Here is a 17,322-nt window from a genome sequence, read left to right on the forward strand (position 1 = left end):
TCATGCCGATATTTTGTTATGTCGATTACTCTGTCAAACTAAAGGTCATTTCGTCCATTCAAATTGGGACTTGCTTTATTGATCCAACTTCACTATGCCCCTTACACTAAAATTTTCCTTCATGTTTTACCACTCAACTAAACTCCCAACATCCAAATTTGGGTCCGTGGCTGGTTGCGATGTCAATTGATGCATATGTTCTTAAAACATAACCATGTGAATTGCACATGATGGAAACTAACGGAATATTGTGACATAATTGACAGTCTTAAGGACATTGGCAAGAACAGAGAGTGTAGAAGACTCAAAACCATTTTGAAACATTCCAAGGGAAAAGAGGAACAATGTCCAAAAGTTCAAGGTGCTTGCTAAATTTTTCCCAAAAATAGAAATGAAAATGTAAGGTTATGGTAAATCGTTAAGAAAGAAGACAGGATGCCTCAACGGATAAGAAAAACATTTGACTGACATAGGCTCTGCTGGGTTTGCCACGTGTCAGGTGGACAAAAGCTGTGCTAACATGTTTCGCGCACCGCCCTTAAGTTGGCTAAGCGCTGACCTACAAAGACGAGGGCGGTTCTATTGGTCACGATGGGCCCACCATTTTTTGTGGTCACAATGGGACCTACTCAATTTAATCTCTTCAGAAATTTCCCAACGTGTCTTGGGATCTTACTTTGCTCATATTTGAAATGATTTGGTTTCAGAAAAAAATAAAAAATAAAAAATAAAAAATTCTGACATAAAAAGAAAAAAAGTCAATTTCATATACACACCTCAAATTATGATCAAGCTGGCATTTTGTTCTCCAAATTACTTTTTTTTGGGTCGCTTGACCACATGAAATGTTTTATCTTTATTATATTAATGTTTTTAAAGAGAATACATTGGATATTCCAAAATTAGTTTAGAATTAACCGATTGGCCTTTTGATCGAGTGGTATTTACTTCAACGTGATTAGAGGAGGTTTCAGGTACAACTCATATAAATGGTGATGACAATATATATTATATTTGTGATGAGTTTGATATTTAGCATGACTTTATTGTAGGTGTATTGATCCATTGTAAAAGTAGTTTAGTTTTAATTTTCATGATCATTTAATATATATTGTAATCAGGTCTCAAGTTTTTAGGGTGCATGTTGGATTTCTCTTGATTCACTTCATGAGAATGAAAGTAGAACATGAACAACACTTGTTACTCAAGAAAACCCTCTGCTTTTATTCAAGTATATCGAATTTCAGGCATACTGTGGTACGACCTCATCCTTGACAATTGATGTATCTGAACTGAGTATTTATACTATTTGAAGCTTGATCGATAAAGGATGAAGCTTCTCTGATTTTTGGGCATGAAGCTTCAATTTATTGGTTGTTTTTAGCTTGAAATTGTTGTCATATAGACAAAGAAGGGGAAAATTGTAACGAAGTTGTGAGGAATTTTGGAACACGGAAAAGAGTTCATGGGGTTGATTGAGTGTTACAAATTTCTTTTAGGGGGACCCGATTATATGTCAGGAGGTCTTTTTGTAATTGAGGGTTGACTCTTAAATAATTCGCTACTATTAGAGTTCTGCATTTTGAATACAATATGTTAGTGCAATTTATCTGGCACAATAATATATGGGTTTAGCCTAACAACTACACGAAATATATATATATATATATATATATGTTTCAATCACGTTTATTCAAAGCCATGGATCAAATCTGCTTGGCATGAAATAGGAAAGTATTTATTTTGTATTCATAATATAAAAGTAAGACTCTCGTTTTTCGCTTTCTCGACAATCTCTATTTTAAAAAAATGCTAAATGATTCATTCTAAATCACCAATTTAATGATTTAGTAGCAAGAAAAGTAAAAGTTTATGGTGATCACCTATTCATTCCACTTGGATCACATATTCAAACAAATATATATATAATGAGATATTTTAGATTATTTTCAACTTGGTCCCGAACTTCATACTTTTACAAATTAATACACAAACTCGAATAAACCTGCATACATTATACATTAACCATCTTCTCATCTCATGAGTCATATATATCAAGTCCATGAGTCGGTTTACGCAACAAAGTTAGCTTCATTTGCTTGGTTACTTAGCCACAAAAAGAAAAAAGTAACAGCTCCCTTTGTGCTGTCAAGACCTAGCTAACAACCACTCTCCAGTACCACTACCACCGAAGATATGCTCGACAGAGTTGGTAGCAAAACCATCATATTTTCTTCACCAACCAGCCACTCGATCATCACCATAAGATTTCATGGCAAAATTGTTATTCATGGGTTTGCTTAAATTTCTAGGGTTTAATGATTGAGACTTGCCAAAAGGCCTCTTCGGTGCCTAGCATTCATATTTAAGGGCAGGCATTCAGTCACGGAAATTAAAGGGGTCGTATTCTTTGAGTAGAATCTTTCCACACACTGCCTGCCATTAGAGGTATGACTTTTCAAAGTTTTGTCCACTTAGCTTAGAAAGTAAACAAGTTTCTAAGCCATTAGGCAATTGCATTTGGCTTCTATTTATTCATATTTTACTAGAATTTGGCCAAGGCCTTGACTTCAAAAGTGTGCCTGTGTGTGTGTCTAAAGCAAAACACATACTGCCACTGGAGAGTATTTTTCATTAATTTATGAATGATTTATCTTTCTGGTCATTCTCATGATATAAACTAATTTCACATGTACTGTGGAATCTAATGATGGAGAAATACCCACAAGTTTAGAGGAGTATTAGAAAGTGTTGGTCCACATTGTCACAGCTAGAGTTTTGGGAATAGTGGTAAGCCACCAAACTCTATCCTAATAACCATTAATTTTACTAGAGTAATTGAGATGTACCATATTAACTTGTTCAATTTGCGTATTATATATGTGTATGTACGTATTTCTGAAGAAGACTCTAGTTTTTCATACACTTCTAAATTATAGGGAAAAATATGTATAGTATTCAAGTATTATACACGTACATGTTTTCATGAATAATACTTCTTTTTTATTTTACAAAAAGTACACATATTATTCGTGTGCTATGACGTTTCGTAGAAGGGTATTGGGCTGAGATGAGGCATTTGAGAAGACATGCACAAACGCAAATGAAGCATGATGAGGCCACTAACGGAGTCTAGTCTAGTGAAAATTGATATTGACTTACAAACCGGTAGTCTCAGACTCTCAGATTCGAACCTCTATAGCACCTTTAATAATATGTATATAATTTAGACTATCACCTTTAATAATATGTATGAAGAGCCCCGCATTCCATGGAGAAATTAGGGGATGTGCTGAAATTCTAAACTTTATAAAGCCGCCTCCAGTGGCAAAAAGATCACATAATTGCTTGGAGACAAAACCTAAGGATGTACAGCAGCATCAGGAGTAAACGTCTCACTTAGGAGCACACCAAGCTTTATCTCGAGCTTTTGTAATTTGATTAGACAAACAACCAAAAGTAACTTTATCTTCTCACACACATTCAAAAATGATTCAACATTTGAAGCCACACATCTCAAACTGAAAAGATTTTTTAAACCTCTTTAATAACCATACGGTAATTTGGACATCAGCCTCTTTAATAACCACGTGGTTCTTTCTGTTTTTTAACTGAATAAAACAAAACACTGGGAAAAAAAAATACTTATAAAACAGATCCCAAGGAATTCCAATTTTCTGCACATCATAACATATTTTAAGCGCGAAAATACTTCCCTCTTTATCAGGTAAGCACATGATTTTTTGTTCTTATTTTACCATTCCTCTCTACATGTTACAATGAAAACATATTTTTTTTTTGGAGATTCACTATTATACCCAATATAGGGGGCCCAAATTATAATTAAAAAAATCTTACATAAAATGGACTTTAGAAACACATCAAAAGCTCATTTACAATATAACAAAGAGGCTTCGAACTTTCTATAAATTCAAAATTTTCATTGATTTCTTAAAACAAGCCCAAACCCCAAAACCTCATTTTAAAAAAATCCAAAATACCCAATATGGCATTAAAGTAATTTAATAATTAAAATTAAATTCAATAGGGCCAGCTGTAATTTTTGAGTTTTTTTTTTTGTTTATAAAAATTAGGCTTAATTGCTACAGTGCATTCTGAAATATTGGTCAAATCCTACTTTACCCTCTTAAGTCAAAGTGATCTACTTTACCCCCTTGACTAAGGTTTGATGTTCCACATTGCCCCCTACCGTCAACTTCATTCAAAAATCCGTTAAGTTTGATGACATGGTAGGGGTGTTTTAGTAATTTTGTGCACCTAGGTCATTTACTCACCAATTTGAGTGGGTGATGTAGCAAAATGGAGCTCACCTCCAGCATAGATTAAAACATAATGGCGGTGGCTCCACTTTGCCACATCACCCACTCAAATTGGTGAGTAAATGACCTAGGTGCACAAAATTACTAAAACACCCCTGCCATGTCATCAAACTTAACGAACTTTTAGATGGAGTTGATGATAAGGGGTAATATGGAACATCAAACCTTGGTCAAGGGCAAAAAGTGAGTCACTTTAACTTTAAGAGGGTAAAGTGGGATTTGACCAATGTTTCAAGGTGCATTGTAATAATTAAGCTTAAAAATTAAATGATGTAGTGTTTATCTATATCACTAATATTAAAAATAAACATATAACTAAATATCTCTTTTTTCTATTAAAAACAGAAGTTCTTTACATCAGGCATTAATATTGTTGTTATTAGAATTTCCCCCATAAATTTTTCATTAAAAAAAAAAAAAAAAAAAAAACCTGTAAAGGCTCGTGATCATAGCTCATCTTTAGGAATCTTTCCACCAAAGATTATAAAACTAACAAAGAACTTTATGAAGAAAACAGATTCATCAAATATAATTTTCAATGTATCAACCCATCAAATGGGGATTTTGTCCCCAAAAGATTTAAAACTAAAGCACAAGAAAGAAAAGAGGACGACATAGATGTCGTTCTCAAGTGAAGACTCACAGATGGAAATGTCCCGATGCTATTAACAAAGCTCACTGCAAGGAAGATATCTCAAGGTACCCTATTAGTCAATAGGAATGACAAGTTTGCTCTTGAAAAAGGTGGATAGAAGTGGTCGGAGGTGCCAAATTGTTATATGACGTTAAGTTTAGGTGGTTAATTGTAAAAATAGAATTGCCAACGAGATCTAATCTTGTGGAAAAGGGCATTGACTTGTAAATTAATGGTGTCAGGTTCGAACTTTTATAACACATTGTCTGTATGTGTGTAAGAAATCCATAATCCTCTTTCTAACTTTGGCAAATTTTTTTTGTAAAAATAGAATTAGTCGAGGCGGTTATTATATGTGACTTGGTTCGAGGTAGTTTCCGTATAAACCAACCAAACGGAACCGAATCAAGTGAATTACAGTTTAATTTAATTCTATCCAAGGTTACATTTTTCTCGCTTAAAAATCGACACAAATCACCAGTTTAGTGATAGACTAAAACTTCAAAAGTCAATTATTGTTGCCTTCACTGTTGAAACATGAAAGATGGATTGTTACTGCTAGTCATCCGTCGCTAATACCAAAGTCTATATGATCAATAAGGTTATGCAATGAATTCTTAGGTACCACTTTTTCAATTGTAATAACCGCAACCATAAAACTAGTACCTAGCCATGCTTACACCTAATTGGCCCTTTGGACGCCTGGACCATATACTAGTTCTTCTTCTTTATCATCATTGTTTCAGCATAGAGCACCGTGTTTACCACTTTTATGGTCATTCATGTCATGAAAGGAGGGAACCGAACTCAAGTGTTAGGGGATCAACACATTATCTTGACTAACTAGCTTAACTTACATATGCGATCATTCACATTATCTAATTGAGTAGCACATGTTAAAACAAATAAAATGATGCAATGCTAAATGCCAATGGTTTCTTTTCTTCTCAATTTGAGATAAATAAGTATTAAAATTGATACTGTTAAATTATGTCGATACTTACCCATATTACTCATAACGTGAATAATAACTTTGATAATGTTGTTCGTGTCATACGGCAATCTTACGTGTCAGTACAATCCCATTAAAAAGAGGCCATGTATTTAAAAAATAAAACCCATCATCAAATTTAGACTTACGATACCATCTTTTAGCTAGAATATACCACCACTCATTTCTATTTTTCTCCAAAAAGATCTCTAAATTGCCATTACTTAGCTTTCACTTGGCCTAACTTTTTAAATTACATGCAGTTGCAGTCGGCAAGTCTAACAATGTCAACAACTCCAATGGTCATCCTTCCTATATGCAAACAGATAACAAAGACATTTGATATCCCTACAAGGAGAAATGCCATTGAATTTCATGGGAATTTCCTTTACCCAGCCATGTAGAAAATAAAATGTGGAATTAAAATACCCACTTGGGCAGGGATTTGTTACTTCTTAGAAACCAAATTGTGGGGAGCACATAGAAGGAGGACCTGGTCTAAACAAAGCCCCTAACAAAACGGCATTTACTGTCTCTCTCTCTCTCTCTCTCTCTCTCTCTCTCTCTCTCTCCCCCCCCATACAAAACTCCCTTCTCAAAAGGAGGTTAGTTTCCAACTCTTTTCCCCACTCTTCATTCCCATCACACGTTTCAACCAAAGATCCAATTTTGATGGAAAACTAATACCAATCAGCACTCACAAAGACCCAACAAAACTTATGCTTCAAACTGATTTTTATTTATTTATTTATTTTTATGGGTTTTTCGTTTAATTTCTATTTGAGAGGAAATCAGTGAAAATAAATTAGATAAATAAGTACATAGACCAGCCGGCGTGCTAAAGCTACCACACTGACAGTTGGCCCTAACATCACCGGCATAAATAAAAGGTTACAGAATCTTAAAATAAAAATAAAATCCGATTCAGTTTTCTCCTTTTTAGTAACTGTTTACTAAAAAAAAAATACATTGCTCGCTCATGTGGGGCCCACAAGGTGTTGATGGGCTACCATCACGACACGTGGGTGTTTTGTGTCTGTTACTGTTTTCGGGTCACCGGTTGGTGAGTTTAAAACAAGTGGGGTCGTTTTTTCCTTCGGAGGACACCATGGTTTTTCATTCAGCTTCGTCGTTACAACAAACCCAGCAGTTTCCTTGACTTGGACAAGGAAGCCACCGGTTAATTCTGGTACCTAGTGCATAAATTCCCAGAAATACCCTTTTAAAGTAAAAGGGGAAATCCAATTTCCTTGGCCATTAAATGACGGGTCGGGAAGGGCATCTTGGGAAAGGGAAATAAATGGTGAAAAAATAAAGGAGAGAGATGGGGGGGAATAAATACAGAAACGGGCAAGCTTCGCATGTTACATGTCTCTCTTTCAAGTTTCAACCTTCCTGGATACGCTTTTAATTGATTAAAACCTTAATTTATTGTAATTTTTGCCGTTTTTATGAGAACAAATTAAATAAAATAAATCAAAATTTAAAAGAAAAAAAAAACTCATTTCTGATTTTTCATTTTCTTTATAAGGAAAACAAATTGTAGCTTTGTATATATCTCTCTCTTGGTGGAGGAATGCTTGTCACCTACTCTTTTTTTTTTTGGTTTCCACTATCTTCTCTCCAAGAAACAAAGAAGAGCTTGTGAGCTCCTCAGAGGAAGAAAGGTACAGAAAAAAATTTGCTCTGTTTTTTTAAATATTTTGGCTCTGTTTTTGGTTGATCAGAGTTTTGGGTTTTGTTAATTACAATGGAGAGGCATAAGTGTAAGCTTTGCATGAGGAGCTTCTCCAATGGCAGAGCCTTGGGGGGTCACATGAGGTCTCATATGATGAACCTTCCAATTCCTGCAAAACCAGAACTTGAGGAGGAGGAAGAAGTACCACCAGGTAGGAACCAGGACCAAGTCCAGCTTCTCATTGATGAACTTGCCGAGTCTGCTTCAGCTTCTTCATCTTCTTCTGAAGAAGAAGATGAACATGGGGACGAAGGGGAAGAAGGGGAAGAGGGTATGTTTTATGGGCTCAGAGAGAATCCAAAGAGAAGCATAAGGCTAGTAGATCCTGAGTTTTCTTTTGCTGTGGATGCTGGCTCTGTTGTTCTTCAAGATAGAGAGAGTGAGACTGAGTCGTCTAAGAACCCAACTCGGAGACGATCCAAAAGGACTCGGAAATCCGCCATGTTAGAGCTTCATCATCAATACCAAAACCACCATCAAAAGCTTGAAGCTTTGAAGAAAATTAAGCTAAAAAACAAAGTCATTAGCAGCAGCAAGACCGATTCTTTCGAGCCCGAACCGGTTAGTTCAATTTCTGATGCCACCACAGAAGAAGATGTTGCCTTTTGCCTCATGATGCTCTCAAGGGACAAATGGAAAAAACAAGACCAACAACATCATCAACAACAACATCAACACGAACAAGAACAAGATCAGGACGACGAAGCTGAAAGATCAATGGAGGACAGTGATGAATCCGAGGAACAGCTGGTGAAGTTTCCAAGAACTAGAACTACGCGAGGGAAGTACAAATGCGAAACATGCAACAAAGTGTTTAAATCCTATCAAGCTTTAGGTGGGCACAGGGCCAGCCACAAGAAAATCAAAGCTTCCAATCCTAACCCCATCTATGAACATGAATTGGAGCAAGAAAATAATGCAGGTGCTTCTTCTGTAGCAGAAAGGAAAACCCATGAATGCCCAGTTTGTTTTAGAGTCTTTTCATCTGGTCAAGCTCTTGGTGGGCACAAAAGATCCCATGTGACTGGTTCAGCAGCAGCTGCTGCTACCCATGTGAAAAATTTAAACAAGCTTGGTGACAATTTGATAGATCTTAATCTTCCTGCTCCTGTTGAAGATGATGAGATCAGCCAAATTGAGCTATCTGCAGTTTCTGATGCTGAGTTTGTGAACCCCATTAGAAGATGAAGAAGAAGTTAATTGCCAAATGAGTTTTCTTTACACATATGGCATAGCTTTGAATCAAAAGGTACAAGATTTTGTCAAGTTTTTTGAGTATTGCTTTGCTTGGATCTGTTGTTCTGCCAAACTTGTTATGCCAAATGGGATTGATTACATGGTTTCTGCTGTATGATCATCAAAATTGTTCCTTCATAATTCTAACTGTAATTCATTTCTCACAACATCCAACAATTCAGGAACTACAAATGTTTACTTCAAATTTTTCTGGGTTTTGTTCATTTTCTGTTGCTGGAAAAAAAAAAAAAAAAAAAAAACTGGCATCGATTCTGGTCATGTGTTCTGTTTCCAAGCAGTTCAAGCGAACTGCTCTAGCTTTCTATCCTTTTTCTTTTAAATATTACTATTATTATTTAATTGAGAAAAGGTCATTCTCAAAAGAGGTTGAGCAAATCCCACCTCTTTTACAACTGACATTTCACAGTTGATGAGGGGGAAGCTAATTCTCTTATTTGCCTGCCACTGTACAACTCTGTCTCTGTCTCTGTCTGATACTCCTGTTGCAAGCTTTACATACATTACAGAGATCTGCACAAACCAGTGAGATTTGAAACAGAGCTTGACACCATTTAATGACTTGAAATGAATCTGATTTTTCATTGATTACCCAGAAGAAGAAAAAGAAAAAGAATCTGAATTTTCCCACTAAATTATGTTTTCCATGAGTGGAAATCCTTGTTTTACTGAGACTATTATGATCGTTTGGTGTTTGGTGTTTGGTGTTTGGTGTTTGGCGTGACCCAAAGTATCTGCCCAGACAGAGCAGGCTCAGTTGAAATTATGAAAGTCTTGGTCATATTCATTTAATTGTATTTAATGACATAAATGGCAGTTTTCACCCTCTTTTTTTTCTTTCCATTTCTTAATGAATACCTTAATGTATCTTAGCTACTTAATTGACCTTTTAATAAGGATGATAAGGCAAGATCGTGGGTTTGAGTCTTAGCATCTGTGTAGTGTATGTGAGTTTAGTATGCTATCACCCCTCTTAATAGAAAAGGTTCTTAAAAAAATAAATAAATAAATAAAAAGGATGCTAATCCAGGGTCAAGACCACCCTGTTTCTTTCTTTTGGATTATTACTGTTTGTAGGATAGGGTTGAGTAGTAAAAATTCTATTATGAGAGTTTTTTTACAGAATGAAGGAGGTGGTTATGAGAGTTTTACTTTTTATATATATATATATATATATAAAAAGGCGACAGAATTTTATTTGTTAAGCACCCAACAAAGTTTTCCCTTAAAAAATTGTGCTTATTTGGCAAAAGAAAACAGAAAATTGGCTAAATTAGGGTTTTTCTTTTCTATTTTTAGCTAGGGTATATCTATACTTGGCTAGATCACCAACAAAATTTAACGAGGAAGAAAATAACTATAAGGCTAGGCTAGCTATGGTTTGTCATTAAGGTAGAGCTAGAACCAAGGACCAAAAAGAAAATAGGACACAATTGCCAGTTAATTTGCTTTCTTTGGATATTTTTGGGGTTGAGAAGCGCGAGAGGAGAAATTATTATATGGTACCGAAGTTCCGGAATTTTGATTATTCAATAGCAATGAAAGCATGCAAATATTTGTCCTGAGAAAAGAATAATATTTTATAAAAAGGGAAAAATAAAGGGAAGAAAGCAACAAAATGAATATTCAAAGAAGCTCCACACATAATTTTCAGGAACCATTTTTCTGAAATTGTCAATTGGGGGGATTTAAATAACATTTGAGTACACACTTTGTTGTGGGACTACATTTTTATAAACGTCTGCAAAAAGGGTTAAAGAGCCAACCACCAGTGTCTCATGAAACTGATGGATGCCCCTTACAATATTCTAGATTTAGTCAAATTTATTATTCAAGACCGATATTATTCTCAATTTAACTATTTATATAAGAATTTTATCATAAAAGATCTCGCTACTATTAGTAGTCGAATCTGTTATTTACCATGCATAAAATCATAATTAACTCCATGTAACAGCTTACAGCTTATACTACAACATGGTATGAGCATTCATTTTCCTGATCACTCAATTTTCAATCTTATTATTGTGACAGAATTATTGAGTGATATAGATAATAGATATGGCTTTTGCACAATAAATATTCTGAGCCTCTTGTAATATTTTTCCTAGTTCTAGGAAAAGTCAACTTGCATCCATCAATTCTATGTGGAAATTTAAAATAAATATGTTAGGAATATACCTGTGGAACCTGTGGTGAGAAAGAGGGTTGGGAGGGAGGATGAAAGAAATTGATTAATTAGCTCAAAAGAGTAATTAGAAAGTCTAGTAATTGGAACTGTTGTGTTGTCTCACTCTAGTACTATTCTCTCCCCTTTAGGAGCCATATTGATATTTTTTTTTTCTACGAATGAGGGAAGAAAAATTCGAACTCGAAACCTCTTTCAACGTTATTGAAAAAAAAAAAAAAAAACTACAATTGAACTACAGGCTAGTTGGTGCAACTAATCTGCTTATGTTTTTTGTGTTGATCTAAAGTTAGTGTCCAAAATGACGCGGAACTTGCTTTGATCTTAGTAATTTCTAGAAGAGTTAGTAACAATGAACTGGGAAGTTATGATCAAAGTCAAGACTTCTTGCAAAAAGCTTGCATGTACGAATTTGCTTTTTTCAAAAATAATAAATCATGGTATTCTCTTTAGATGTCATCTTACATTTAATTATGTTTTTTTTTAGTATAAGGGATAGTTTAAATTATACGGAGAGGGATTTCTCACACACACAAGTTCACAACCAAGAGGTTATGAGGGTTCGAATCTGAAATCTCTAGTCTGCAAGTTAAGACTACTTTTCCCCTGAGTTAGATTCTGTTGCCACATTTAATTATGTTATTACTTTTATCATATATTATTTGTTCGATTTATACCCAATGGTTATTATAAAAAATTATAAAAAAGAAAAGGAAAAAGAAAAAAAGAAAGAAGAGCGAAACAGTTTTCTTGCTTTCTTGGGCAATAATATCGCAGCTTTGTTTCTGTAGACCTTTAGAAAGCAAGAAAAGCTAACTCAGGTATTGACTAAAGATGTCCATATAGCATATAATTTGCTGATTTTACTAGCTACTACATTAAATTTTACACGTAAAGATATTATATATATTCTACTCTCAATTTTTGATCCATTTCAGCCGTGAATTCCCACTGCATTATGTCAAACTTATCATACTAATATTCTACCTATAAGGCCACATATATTCCTGCACATCATATCCCAAAATCTAAAGGCAAAATAAAGAGGAAAAAATAAAACGAAAAGTGCATGTATGAACCAACAACCAAAGATATATAAGCAAGTTGGTAGAATCTCCTGCACCTTGCTTTTCTTCCATCTTACACTTCTTTTTTTTTTTTCTTCATTTTCAACGATCATGACAAGTCTATAAATCAAGGTCCTTTTTCACTCGTCAGACTCCGTTGGCTTTCACTATAATATTATTGGCAAGATGCTTTTTCGGTTTTCTTTTTCTTTTCATTTTTTTGGTAAAAAGTCCTCATGGTGTGTCTCCTATTCACCACTATTTATTGTGTTACTTATTTCTAATGGTTGCCTAAACACCAGGTACATTTGCATACGATAATGCAATGTTGGCAGGACAGCTTGGGTTGGTTGGTTGGCTGGCTGGCCTTTATATATATATAGTTGAGAAATTTGAGAGGGCCGTAGAGTCGGTGGGTCGGTTTATGTTCCATTCAAAAGATTAAAGAAAGTGAGGATCGATCTAAATTAAAAAGGACATTGTAAAGGCTTAAAGGGTAAGGTTTTTGTGAGTGTGAGTGCCACTGCCACTTCATATTCTTCACACTCCAAGTGGTGGAAAGATTGTGGAAGTTTGAATGAAGATATAAAAACTAACAAATGAAAACACCCTAAATTAGACGGCTTGTGACTTCAAAAAGGCCCAATAAAAGAAAGATTGAGTCAACAATCTCTGATTGATTCTTTTCCACTCTTTTTCTTTTCAGAGTTTTAGCACACTCAAACATCCTCATATTCATCATTATCCTCATGAAAAATGAACTTTCTCTCTCTAACTTCTTGGCCAATTTGGTGTAGTAGTAACCACAAATCTATGTTGAAAGTTCCCAATGGTACTGGCCACTAGTACAAAAGCCATAAACTTCAAAAGTAATTTAGTGATCCGCTGATTAAGGAACCGAGCATTGCACTTGGCCATGTGGATTGAGACTTGAGAGAAGCAAATATGTATAAGCTAATGTTACATATACCATACTTTATCCTTAATCACATATTTTATCGATACGATATTCATTTGCATAGATGGATTTTACATGGATTCCATCAATGTAGTTAAGAAACTTTATTACCTGCAATCAGTTGTATACAACAATAATCTGTCTTTCTCGTCACATGACATATCATGTAGCCAGAGAAAGAAATATTACTATGACATTAAAGTATATAGTAATATTTTTTTGAGCTTGCCATAATGTTGCAATGCATGGATTTTCCAGTAGAAATTAATTTGGTCCAAAGAATATGGGTGTGAAACCTTGAAAGTTTGATCAGTCTTGGTTGGGGGGACTTTCATATCCAAACTTCAACGACAAACTTCAAACCAAGTCAGATGGCATTGAGTTAGAGTCTGAGAATGGCGTAGACTAGAAAAAGGGTCACGCATGTATCTTCCCCACTCTTATAATTCCAAACACTTGGGTAAGAAAAGAAGGGCTAACAATAGAAAACATCAAACTCTAAGTAAATAAAATAAAGTTGGCCCCTTTGGCCCTTCTGAACTTGTGTTCCTTCTTCAAGCTCGCTGCAGCACAGCTTTTTTCTCTGGATATATTTAGTGTAGTCTATTTGCTTAGATTACTTTTGGGAAAGGCAATATATAATTCTACTTTTTTCTCTATATATAATACATCCACCCATGTGATGAAATCTTGTGTGTTATCCAAACTTTTTGTGATTATTGCATCAAGAAAATGAGTGTAGAGAGAAGAGATATGGGTATGTGTAGAGGCCCCCAAAAAGGGAAAAAGAAATGGTCTGGTTAGAGTTATTTTGGGATTATGAAGGGTGCATATAGCTAAAAATATGATTTTATAAAATAAAAAATAGTGATTAATGTATATATTGAGCCAAACTAAAGAGATCTTGTGGTGTATTTAGAAGTTTCAATACATATACTCATTAATCAATATATAAAATTCTTGATCAATTGCAGACGTGAATTAGGCCAGTTGGTCAGGACAGTGAGCTCGCTGGCTTGCACTTAAATTTGAATCCTCTATTTCGTAAATTAAATTAATTTAAAATAATTTAAACTATCACTTATATAAAAATAAAAAATAAATCTTCACCAATTAACTGAATTTGAATTTAGAGTCGCATCTTTCACAGCCTGACTTGGAAGACCAAAATAACCGGCCATGACCTTCGTCCATCTTCGGTCTTTCTTCCAACCCTTATTTTCAACCAATATTTATATTTATTTGATCAGTGCGGGTCGTGACGGGAATTTTGGTTTAATCCGCGTGGCTGCTGCTGCAGGTTGACTTCTGTGCAGTGCAGGCCAGTGACGTCACTCATGCATCAACAATTTGCTAATTGATTACTACGCTAAGCAATTTCCAAGTCTCAACCAAAAAGCTTGGTTTTGACTTTTGAGCCCAATCGAATTCTTAGCAAATTGACCTAGCTCTAGTATTGTGAAGATAAGCTCAGTGTGAGGGCGACACAACACCTGTAACTCCGGTGGCTTGGCCTAGATTTCAAGATAGTTGCAACATAATATCATTGTTTTGCTATTTTCAATCAATAATGTTATATTATGTGGAAGTATTATCATGCGTATGTCACAATTTTATTGGTCAGGAATAACAAAATAATATTATTCCTGTTTTATAGAAGTCTTTCTCCTAGACTTGACTATTTCAATTAAATTGTCATGATTGTTATTGAACTTATATATGATGAATGAACTTATATTAAATTAGAAAATAATCCATTATATTGTGTCGTACAAATGACATAAAAGGACGAGACTGATAAGAACTAACTTAAACTCAATTTCAGTACAGTTTAAATTTAAACCGAGTCACCAAACAAGAAACCTTATGTTATAGAGATAATTAAGTGCAAGGCCAAAGTCCAAGGCCATCGATGGCATGGCCAAACCTACACTACACCAACCATGCATGTTCATAAAGCTATAAGTTTTCATGAGCTCAGTCAAGTCTCTCAATTTAAGATCTACCAAACTGGGTTTTTATGAAGACCACTAATCGATTCGAAGTTAGCATTTGTCTCTTAGTCCCAACTGATCACCTAGCTATTGAAGGTCTAGATTCCGTTACATTCCATTATCATGAAAACAGATAAATATAAGATTGGGCAGAAAGGACATTGGCTCTGTCATTCTCAAAAGCCATAGAGAATGGCAACCATTCGTTTGCGCTTAGGCTGGTGGACTAGTTCCATATGTAGGAGTTGATTATCAAGCTGCCTTATAAATATTTAGCCACTTAGGTCTAGTGCCACAAATTTTATTCCCAATATTAAGCATGAAAAGTCAAATAGCTTCAATTGCAAATGCTTTTTCTGATTTGTAAGCAAATTTACATTACATTTACCTAACATGTGAGCAATCGTTGAATCACGCCAAATGACAGAAATAATAGCTTAGCGACCCATAACTTGGATTTGAAAGGCTAACACAAAATTGCAACATGATGATTAATAATTCCAAAACCAACAATTAAAGTTATTGATCATTTTATTCATTACGTTTCTTCAATAAAGTAAGACTCGTTCGCATAAATAAGTTCCGTTGCAATGAGAAATGTGATAATTAAAAAACAAATTGTGGAGTTTCAGTGCTCAACTTGTGAATTAACCATATGGCTCCTCATCACAAATTAGGGCATTCAAGAAAGCCTATATATCCAACCAGCTTTGTTTTTTTTAGGGTTTCATATTCTTCCACACATTTTTCGCCTTCCTTTCCTTTTTTTCTGAACCCTCCTTGCTAACTATTTTATTGTTACTTGGGTATTCTTTTTATGCGTATTGTCGACATTACCTTTGGTTCACGCTACAAACACCATGATTCCATGCCCCTCCTAGTAAGTCACAGGCACTCAAAAGCCTCACACTACATACCAAGTGGTGTGTGTCTCGCATGTGATCTCCAACCCACTGACTCACTAGAGAGAGAGAGAGAGAGAGAGAGAGAGAGAGAGAGAGAGATGCTTTGGATTTCCCTTTGTCTTCTTTGTCCTTTAAGACACTTACAAATTTACCTGTGGTTCCATGAATTTTCCATAAAGCTAGATCAACAACAAGATCATGCCACCGTTTAGGACAGTAAGTGGGAAACTTGTGACAAACAGTTGCTCACTGTTGAAATGTCCTTGGGATTTTATTTTGCGTAGACACGGTTAATAGCCATTCGTATGTGTGGTTCTTATAATAAATCGTCTACTAATCAACAGTTTAAAGTCGTCCACATACACATAAATGACAGATTCAAATTGAAGGTCAACTGCTATATGAGTCGGCACTATATGAGATTAATTATTATTTTTATAACGAATCTTGGATATCCTTTATATGCAAAATATGCCCCAAAGTGAATCTAGTGGCGATCAATGTAACTTTTCGTGCGTTTTTGTTGTTTTGTGAACTATTCTTACATAATCTTTGTGAAAGTAAGGGGGAGAAATGAAGCTCGAACCAAAGACAAAGCCTAAAGCATATATGCATCTTATTTTACCCAAAAAACAAAACATATATGTATCTCCCTTTGTTCCTATATGTTTTTTTTTTCCCTGTGTTTCACTTTTTTAGATTCTGGTATTTATTCCATTGAAATTGATTGGACATTCACTGAGCTTTTAATTCCAAGAAGAATTTTCAATGATAGATCTGGGCCTATATGACCAATTCCTTTTTTTTTTTTTTTTTGGCGTTTTAAAAGGTACAAAGCTGATGACTGTTGTGACCCTTAAGCAACTCCAAAAGTCATGGTTTCTTACATGCCAAGAGAGAGTGCATGTAAAATGTTTGGTCAGTGATTTAAAAACCCAGCTCTCATCATAACATATTGATGAACTAGTGGACCAGTACGGTGGAAAATAAACAAATGATGATTTCAAACCAATGCTAGGTTGGGCATAACTTAGCCAACAAAGTCAACACATCATTTAACTTTGGTTGCCCATAGCTTGGCGCATGGTTGTGACTCTTATGAACTGCTCATGTGGACTACTATACTCTTCCTGTTCTTTTGTGTGATGTAGAATATATCTTGATTTTAATAAAGAATTATTGGCTTAGTGAGATAAATAATTATTAGAAAAATATTTCCGTCCTTACTAGGTAAGTTGGAGTTTCTAAATTTC

The 17,322-nt window shown here is 34.9% G+C and overlaps 1 protein-coding gene across 1 annotated transcript; it reads left to right on the top strand.

The window, feature by feature from the left end:
* LOC18785625 (zinc finger protein ZAT9) lies at positions 7,529–9,149 on the top strand. Its single transcript, XM_007219396.2, has one exon. The coding sequence runs from the start codon at positions 7,716–7,718 to the stop codon at positions 8,889–8,891; it is 1,176 nt and encodes a 391-aa protein (XP_007219458.1). The 5' UTR covers positions 7,529–7,715; the 3' UTR covers positions 8,892–9,149.

This window comes from Prunus persica, chromosome G2, assembly GCF_000346465.2.
Source record: "Prunus persica cultivar Lovell chromosome G2, Prunus_persica_NCBIv2, whole genome shotgun sequence".
NCBI classification, from domain to species: Eukaryota; Viridiplantae; Streptophyta; class Magnoliopsida; order Rosales; family Rosaceae; genus Prunus; species Prunus persica.

Bases quoted from the DNA above. Each gene is read 5' to 3' on its own strand.
- LOC18785625 (XM_007219396.2), top strand. From the start codon at position 7,716: ATGGAGAGGCATAAGTGTAAGCTTTGCATGAGGAGCTTCTCCAATGGC.